The 9,324-nt window shown below is 34.3% G+C and overlaps 1 protein-coding gene across 4 annotated transcripts in view; it reads left to right on the top strand.

Annotated features, from left to right (window-relative positions):
* Positions 1-381: 381 nt before the first annotated feature.
* The window catches only part of emp (epithelial membrane protein), a 281,014-nt gene continuing 272,071 nt past the window's right edge, over positions 382-9,324 (top strand). For 2 of the 4 annotated variants that reach the window (XM_017609221.1, XM_017609220.1), the window contains exon 1: positions 382-534. Coding sequence is in view for 2 of the 4 variants with exons in the window: in XM_017609218.1 (XP_017464707.1) it covers positions 2,910-2,951 (42 nt within the window). In the remaining 2 variants the exon portion in view is untranslated. Of the gene's footprint in view, positions 535-1,342; positions 1,364-2,894; positions 2,952-9,324 lie in introns of those variants that run through there. The other 2 variants (XM_017609219.1, XM_017609218.1) reach the window with 2 other exon arrangements.

Raw genomic sequence — 9,324 nt, 5'->3', positions numbered from 1 at the left:
TTGCGGTTCGAAATCCTCTTAATCCATTTTAATCAATATTTTACATTAAAAAAATGTTAAGCTTAAGATTTTACGACGGTTAACACGTCTTGCGAATCCCCTAATTGTAAGAGAATCGAAACGTCTAATAAATATCGGTTTTATTTGTATACGAAAATGTTCGACTGATCCTAGGTTTTAATTTTTACTTAAATGATTAAAAGCTCGGACACTTAAGCTTACGCTATTTCAAGCATGTGCGAGTATAAATATATACATAGATACTAATAATCTCTTATCCGAAACTACTACATTGCATGATAGTGGTTGTAAAATTATTGAGCAAAGTACAACCTGCTGAGCTGGTTTTATTTTTCAACACTACAATGTTCAATATGCAACCGACGTCTTGTCTTCAGTCTTTCAGAGACATCGGTGGCATCGTACGCCAAGTGGTTTTGCTCGCTAAAGTTATATATCGTATTTCATCTGTATATATAAGTTTCAAAATTATTGTGAATCTCGAAAAAATCTTAAAAAATTTCTTAAGCTGAGGTAGTCTATGTGCATTATCGAGTAGTACTCAATGTGTTGAAAATACTTTAGTTAAAAGCAAAATCAATGACTAGAGTCCGTAAATATATGAAGACAGTTTCATGTAACCACATTTTCAAAACGGCCACGGCTTAACATTTTCACTTTTGTTCATTTATTTATGTGCATGCCAGAGTATACATACATACTATATAAATATGTACATATCTCCATATGTATATGTGTATATACACATGTATGTAATTAGGAATAAGTGCATTAAAATTCAGTGTTTAACTTTAAGAAAGACTTATGTACTACATACATATGCATATGTATGTGTGAATTGCGAGTACATATAAAGTATCTATGCAAGTGTAAGCTTTAATAAAAATAGGCTTAAATGAAAATGCTTAGACTTACATATGTACATTTACGTTATTTATCCAAACTGAGCTTTCAGTCTCATTTTGATAACATTCGATATATGTACATAAATAGCTTTTGTGTATATTGTAAGATTAAATAAAAAGTGCAGAAAATTGAATATATACTCATATGGATATGTGTACATGTGTTTGTACACATACATATATGTATATATTTAGATATGTTTTTGCAGATTAATTGCGAATAAACACATTACTTAAAACTTCGAAATATATGTATGTAGTGCAAGGTACCTCTTATGCATGTGCATAAATGTGCTTACTAGAGTATCCAGAGAGATAGTCCAAAGTCTTTCCAATCTCCTTTTCGTGCGTCAAGATCATTCTCTGAAATGACACTTAGATACATACATAAATAAAAATGTCTTCTCTTAGTAACTATCGCAAATTAGTATATGTATGTATGTATATCTATGCAAGTATCTAAATACAGTTAACAAATTTTAGATATGTACATATATTTCAGCTTATTTGCGAACGTACATACCTACATACATATGTACATAAGTACGCACAGACATTACGTTCGCAAATAATTGCCCTTAAAGCAATTTATTAACTGCATATGTATGTACATACATACATATGTACATACATATTTACCTCCATTTGTACATATCGCAATTTATGAGTAAATCCAATGTTGAAATGCTTCTTGATCACCTTGGAATTTGATTGCACATCACTTTTGGCTTTCTTCTGTATAGCTTGTTTATTTATTATTTTTTACGACTTCTTATACTACGTTTACATACATTGGTATGCCTATAAACAATATACATACATACATACATACATATACGCAGGCATATGCACACCCGGGAAGCCAACTCGTGTGGACATTTTTTGTGGGGAATTTCAGTTCGTTCAATTCTAGTACAACAAAGTTTCAAATGGCTAAAAAGTACCGTTGATTTTTTAGAAATTTCTTTGTCACATTTGCTTTCATGAACCGAATAAATACAATTTATTTTTATATGGAAGAAAACCGCAACAGCTTCGGCAAAAAAATTTTGAAAATGTTTACCCACTTGAAACTTGCACTAGAATTGAGTCAGTTAATAAACTGCATACTCAAAATCTTTCTAGAAAATCTAATTAAAAGTGGAACCTTTTACGAAAGTTTTTTTTTTTTTTTTAATGATGCAAAAGGTGTGAGACTTGTATTTATATGGGTTTCATTAAAGAATGAACTATATATTTATAAAAAATAACTCAAATTAAATAACAAAAGTAATAATTGTGAAAACTTGGTCAAATTTGGTGCGACTAAAATTTTTTCGGCCACTGTATGTAAGTAAATATTATATAAACATTTTTTATTTGTTAACTAACTTTTTAAAAGTTTAGTTGGGTTAATGAATTCATAATAAAATAAACAGAAAGATCAGCAATATATTAAAATAGATGCATTTGTTTTTGTAAACAAGGAGATATCTGGAGGTGGGTGGGGAATTTTACGAAATTTCGGGAAAAATCAGTGAATTCCATTGTCGAAATCGGGGAATTTTTAAAAATGAGTTGGCTACCCTGATGAACACATAGATTTTTTTTGTTGTAATTATCACTCTTAAGCTTCTGGCGACGTTTGAGCTCAAACAAAATATGCCCAGTTCGAAAAATCACACCTGAGTCATGGGCTCGAGTAAAGCGTGATTAGGATACAAATCGTTTCATATCAACTACATAATGTACCACTTACAACTTTAGACATAAATAAATAAATAAATACATATAAACAAATATATATAAAATAGTAGATTTTAAAATATTCAAAAATTCTCGCAACAACGTTTTCGACATTTCAAATAATATATTTTAATGTTTGCTCATTTGTGACCCCGGTCAAGGTAGTTAATATACATAAATACATATGTACATGAAAATTCAGCTTTTGTGGGACCTTGGACTACTGTTTTTATATATTTCCCTGTGCGTATTTCATACATGCGAATATCTTTGTACGCTCATCTTCATACATACATACAAGTACGTATGTATATATCGTTACCTTAATTCACAAAGGCACTCACCAACAATCTTTTCATTTTACAGGAGAAGCAAAAAACATTATAAAAGAGTATCAAAAACAGGTAGGGCTTTTTAAAAAATGGCATGTAACTCCGTTGGTTTCGGTACTTTAAAATGTTTATTGAAGGTGTATTTTAATACATCCATCCAAAATGTGTTGGGTAGGGCCTTCGTGAATTAAGGTAACGATATATATGTGTATATATGTATGTACCTCTATGGTTATATTTAGATACTACAATGAATCATATGTGGGTTTGCGATAATTTCTAGTTCAAGGGACTAGCAAAGTATTACGAGTCATCGGGATTTTCGAGTTATCGAAATTACGAGTTATGTATAACAGCAAAAAAACCAGACCAGTTGTTGAATATGAAAAATAATCAGTTATTCAAATGGAAGTGAGGGTAGATGGAGGGATTTTATGTTTATTGCAATAGCTTATTTTCGCCTTTTGCATTTATAATTTCTTGTATTGTTAAGTTGTTGGCAGAGTGTTACAACTGCGTTTGGAGATTTTAGACTGAATTTGAGTAAATACGCACACAAACGAAACGTATTTTTAACTGCGCAAAAAATCAAATGAAACAACTTTTTAATGTACCAAGTTTATACACCTAAATAGACTCAAAAGCAGAAAATAAGTTTTCTGAGACTCATAGCGTTTGGTTTGATATGTTATTCGCATAAAGCTGAAAATTGGTAAAAATGTTGCGAGCACCGTTATAAATGAAACGTGAAAAGTCCCCATCTACCCCACATCGACAAAAAATTTATTCAAACTCAAAGGTCAGATAAATTACTTTTGTGAAATTTTCAGCCGCTTGGCTTAATAATAGGTTAGAGAAAACTGTATATCATGAAATTTACTATATTGTGATGATACTTTTACCCAGCTTCAAATGTCCGCAAATCCCATTCTCCCATGAAAAAAGCCCTGTTTATCCCATTTTAAAATTCAAAAATCCCATTTATAAGTATTAAATATGTTTGTAGTAATAATATATATAAAGAGTATTTATAGCAGTATTTCGCTTTTCTTGCGTTGAACATGGCCATAGAGTTGTCTTTTCGGCTATAAACACAGCCGTAATGCGACTATCTCTGATACAGTATTTTTTATCAAGTTAACAAAGTCTTTCTGTGTATTGAAGGTGAAAATGCAAAAAAATAATTATTCAAAAAGAAGGTAAAATTCATGCACTTTAAAACAGTGGTTAGCTAATCCTAAACTACGTTTATGGAAAAGTTGTCAGCGTTCAGAGAAATGCTTATTATAAGTCCTACCTGTCACAGCAAAATATGTTTTTTAACATAACTTATAAATACGTTAGCTTCCCATTGTTTAAATAAGGTCCTTTTAATAAATATTCATATCAAATCAGTAGAGTTCATTTACTCACGAACTGTGTGTCCTCCATAGTGACTCGTCCCTCCCGTCACCAGCTAATTTTTTTTTTTCAAATATGATAATGCCCTCAAAGCAAAAAAAGGACAACATTCTATTAATTACATTTGAAAAAGCCGCTTTGCACGAAATATTTTGATATACATACATAATAATAATATGGGTATTCATGAAAACGCGTAAATGTCCCGCAGCCGCGTAGACCTCGTAAATAAACCGATTTTCCGTACAAAATAAATCAGGTTTACGAGGTTTAAATTCCCCTAATAATATATTGGGGCGCTTACACATATGCGTGCGTGAATATGTTGTTACAAAAGGGGAGGGACCTACAGTTTACTCCGACTCCGGACGGTGATTGTATTTTCATGAGAAGCTGTTTTAGTGGCAGAAATACGATCGGAGGTTTGCCATTGCCTGTCTGGGGGCGACCGCAGTTAATAAAAAACTTTGTTGCTTTGACAAGGGTTTGAACCCAGGTCCTGCGGAGTGGTAGCGCCCACTGCTAACCACTACACCACAGCGGTCACATAGTTTGTATAATCGTGATTTCGTTTCTTCCAAAATATGTTGCCCTTACCCGATGCAAAATGTGTTTTATGTTACAATCAACCCTGTAAAAAGGCATTTTTTTGCCTTCTGTCTGTCTGTTTTCCTTGCCTAGATCACACATTTCATAATATTCTCGTTTTAAATAACCAGGTTTTCAGGGCAACCATCTCCCTTACAAAGCTTCACAGGGCCTTCTTTGCCTTACAAGGGTGTCACATTTTAAGAAACGAACACACTATTTTCTCACCCTTTGCCTTTAACACTAGAGCACACGTGCTCTTTTTTACACCATGGCACGCGTGGACTACTATAGTAGACCATTTAAGAATGTCAAAAAAATGTTTTTTTTAGAAAACATTTAAATGAAACATATAGTTAAAAACATATACTTATCTATTACGCTTGCGATAAGAAACTCAAATTTTTCACAGAAAGTAGGAATTTTAAATAAAAATAATTTAATTATGTAATAGAAAACATAAGAATAATTTTACTTCTTAGATCAATGTCTTACATTTTCTTCTTAAAGCAATAATACTTAAAAAACTATAAGTTTTCGTAACATTGAGTGCCCGCCGCAGCCTGGTGATTAGATAAAAAACATTTTGGTACAATATGTTGGTGAACCGACAAACAAAAATTTGGTATTATGTACATCGTGCTGTACTTCTTGAGATTCACCTAACAGCACCCTTATTTAAAATTTTGTCAGTGTTTTTGTAGCTTATTAACATTTTATTTTTAATATTTTTATTCAGCTTTGTACCACGATTATTTATTAGGAAAAATGGAAAAAGCAAGTCTAAGCGGTAGAAGTTATAGCAGCTATTTCGGAGACCACCACATCTCCTCATCAGACTTCTTTTTTCTAGACTTCAGCAGGGATTGAACCTGCGTAACCGATGTGCAAAGTCAGAAGCCGTAACCACTGAGCTATGTACACCCCGTAAACTCTTGTTGCTAATTCATTTTCCATATACAACCAACTACTATGAAGTGCAGCTGATTTGCCGCTATTTAAACCTGACAGCGTACTTGTTGTTGTCAATTCTATACATCCATTTGCTTATTAGCTTTATTGTATAGTTTCAGGCAGGCTCGTCCTAAACTATGTATTTTTCAATGTTATTGTGGCTTATTAGCATTTTATTTTTAATATTTTTATTGAGCTTTGTACCACGATTGTTTATTAGGAAAAATTGAAAGCGCAACGAAGTCTAACAGCCGCACTCAGAGTCGTGCAATAATGTTCATCAAATCGAAAAATTTTTTAAGTAAACAAGTAAGATGACGAACTATGTATTTGTCAATGTTATTGTGGCTTATTAACATTTTATTTTTAATATTTTTATTGAGCTTTGTACCACGATTGTTTATTAGGAAAAATTGAAAAAGCAACAAAGTCTAAGCGGTAGAAGTTATAGCACTATTTCGGAGATCACCACATCTCCTCATCAGACTTCTTTTTTCTAGACTTCAGCAGGGATCGAACCTGCGAATTCGATGTTCAAAGTCAGAAGCGTTAACCACTGAGCTATGTACACCCCGTAAACTCTTGTTGCTAATTCATTTTCCATATACAACCAACTACTATGAAGTGCAGCTGATTTGCCGCTATTTAAACCTGACAGCGTACTTGTTGTTGTCAATTCTATACATCCATTTGCTTATTAGCTTTATTGTATAGTTTCAGGCAGGCTCGTCCTAAACTATGTATTTTTCAATGTTATTGTGGCTTATTAGCATTTTATTTTTAATATTTTTATTGAGCTTTGTACCACGATTGTTTATTAGGAAAAATTGAAAGCGCAACGAAGTCTAACAGCCGCACTCAGAGTCGTGCAATAATGTTCATCAAATCGAAAAATTTTTTAAGTAAACAAGTAAGATGACGAACTATGTATTTGTCAATGTTATTGTGGCTTATTAACATTTTATTTTTAATATTTTTATTGAGCTTTGTACCACGATTGTTTATTAGGAAAAATTGAAAAAGCAACAAAGTCTAAGCGGTAGAAGTTATAGCAGCTATTTAGCTAAGCGTACACGGTAGAGAAATCTCTCTAGAGTTTTACTGAAATAAAAATCTCGTCTCTCAATTCAGTTTACATGCNAGATCAATGTCTTACATTTTCTTCTTAAAGCAATAATACTTAAAAAACTATAAGTTTTCGTAACATTGAGTGCCCGCCGCAGCCTGGTGATTAGATAAAAAACATTTTGGTACAATATGTTGGTGAACCGACAAACAAAAATTTGGTATTATGTACATCGTGCTGTACTTCTTGAGATTCACCTAACAGCACCCTTATTTAAAATTTTGTCAGTGTTTTTGTAGCTTATTAACATTTTATTTTTAATATTTTTATTCAGCTTTGTACCACGATTATTTATTAGGAAAAATGGAAAAAGCAAGTCTAAGCGGTAGAAGTTATAGCAGCTATTTCGGAGACCACCACATCTCCTCATCAGACTTCTTTTTTCTAGACTTCAGCAGGGATCGAACCTGCGAATTCGATGTTCAAAGTCAGAAGCGTTAACCACTGAGCTATGTACATCCCGTAAACTCTTGTTGCTAATTCATTTTCCTTATTCAACCAACTACTATCAAGTGCAGCTGATTTGCCGCTATTTAAACTCGACAGCGTGGTTGTTGTTGTCAATTCTATACATCCATTTGCTTATTTGCTTTTTTGTATAGTTTCAGGCAGGCTCTTCCTAAACTATGTATTTGTCAATGTTATTGTGGCTTCTTAACATTTTATTTTTAATATTTTTATTGAGCTTTGTACCACGATTGTTTATTAGGAAAAATTGAAAAAGCAACAAAGTCTAAGCGGTAGAAGTTATAGCACTATTTCGGAGATCACCACATCTCCTCATCAGACTTCTTTTTTCTAGACTTCAGCAGGGATTGAACCTGCGTAACCGATGTGCAAAGTCAGAAGCCGTAACCACTGAGCTATGTACACCCCGTAAACTCTTGTTGCTAATTCATTTTCCATATACAACCAACTACTATGAAGTGCAGCTGATTTGCCGCTATTTAAACCTGACAGCGTACTTGTTGTTGTCAATTCTATACATCCATTTGCTTATTAGCTTTATTGTATAGTTTCAGGCAGGCTCGTCCTAAACTATGTATTTGTCAATGTTATTGTGGCTTATTAACATTTTATTTTTAATATTTTTATTGAGCTTTGTACCACGATTGTTTATTAGGAAAAATTGAAAAAGCAACAAAGTCTAAGCGGTAGAAGTTATAGCAGCTATTTAGCTAAGCGTACACGGTAGAGAAATCTCTCTAGAGTTTTACTGAAATAAAAATCTCGTCTCTCAATTCAGTTTACATGCTAGAGCAACTCTAGGAGATATTAACTCTAGCTAGAGACAAAATAGAGAAATCTCAATTTTTCTCTATCACGTACTCTACAAGCTGTGTACCCGGTAGACAATAGTTACCTCTAGCCTAGAGTTAGTTTTCCATTTCGAATTGTTGCCAACGCTTGTTGTATGTATATATGTATTTATATCAAAGCCACGATGTAGAAAATATAGTTGGCGCCATCAGCGAAGCGATAACCCTTCGTCGATTTGACAGCATTCGCCTATTTTCTGACGTCATAAAATACATTTTCGCAATATGGACAAGAATTAAACTTTCAAATTGTACTTCTCTTCTTCTTCTTATTTGGCGCTGTAACCGCCTAAGCGATTTTGGCCGAGTTCAGAACAGCACGCCAGTCATTTCTCTTCTGTGCTAACTGACGCCAATTGTAAATGCCAAGTGAAGCCAAGTCCTTCTCCACCTGGTCTTTCCAACGCAGAGGAGGCCTTCCTCTTCCAACAAGCCTCGGATGAGACCCCCTTTTTCTGATGACGACCACGGCAAACGTATAAAGGACTATGATTTAAGGGTATGCACCTGGAATATCCGGACCCTTAATGGGGAAGGTGCCTCTGCCCGGCTGGTTGATGTCCTCGGGAAGACAAAGGCTGACATCACCGCCATCCAAGAAATGCGATGGACGGGGCAAGGTAAAGTAAGCGTGAAGCCTTGCGACGTCTACTACAGTTGCCACGTAAAGGAGCACAAATTCGGTGTTGGATTCGTGGTAGGAGAGAGACTCCGTCGCCGAGTACTGGCGTTCACCCCGGTGGACGAACGTCTAGCCACAATCCGCATCAAAGCTAGATTCTTCAACATCTCGCTCATCTCCGCCCATGCCCCGACGGAAGAGAAGGATGAGGCGTCCAAGGATCTCTTCTATGAGCGCTTGGAACGTACATATGAGCGCTGCCCCCGACACGATGTCAAAATCGTGCTTGGCGATTTTAATGCCAAGGTGGGCAAGGAAGGGATCTTTGGCG

Source organism: Rhagoletis zephyria, unplaced genomic scaffold (genome assembly GCF_001687245.7).
Source record: "Rhagoletis zephyria isolate East Lansing unplaced genomic scaffold, Rhagoletis_zephyria_1.1 Rzeph_scaffold_00203, whole genome shotgun sequence".
Classification (NCBI taxonomy): Eukaryota; Metazoa; Arthropoda; class Insecta; order Diptera; family Tephritidae; genus Rhagoletis; species Rhagoletis zephyria.
The sequence above is the reverse complement of the archived record's forward strand: the minus strand, read 5'-3'. Positions and strand labels throughout refer to the sequence as shown.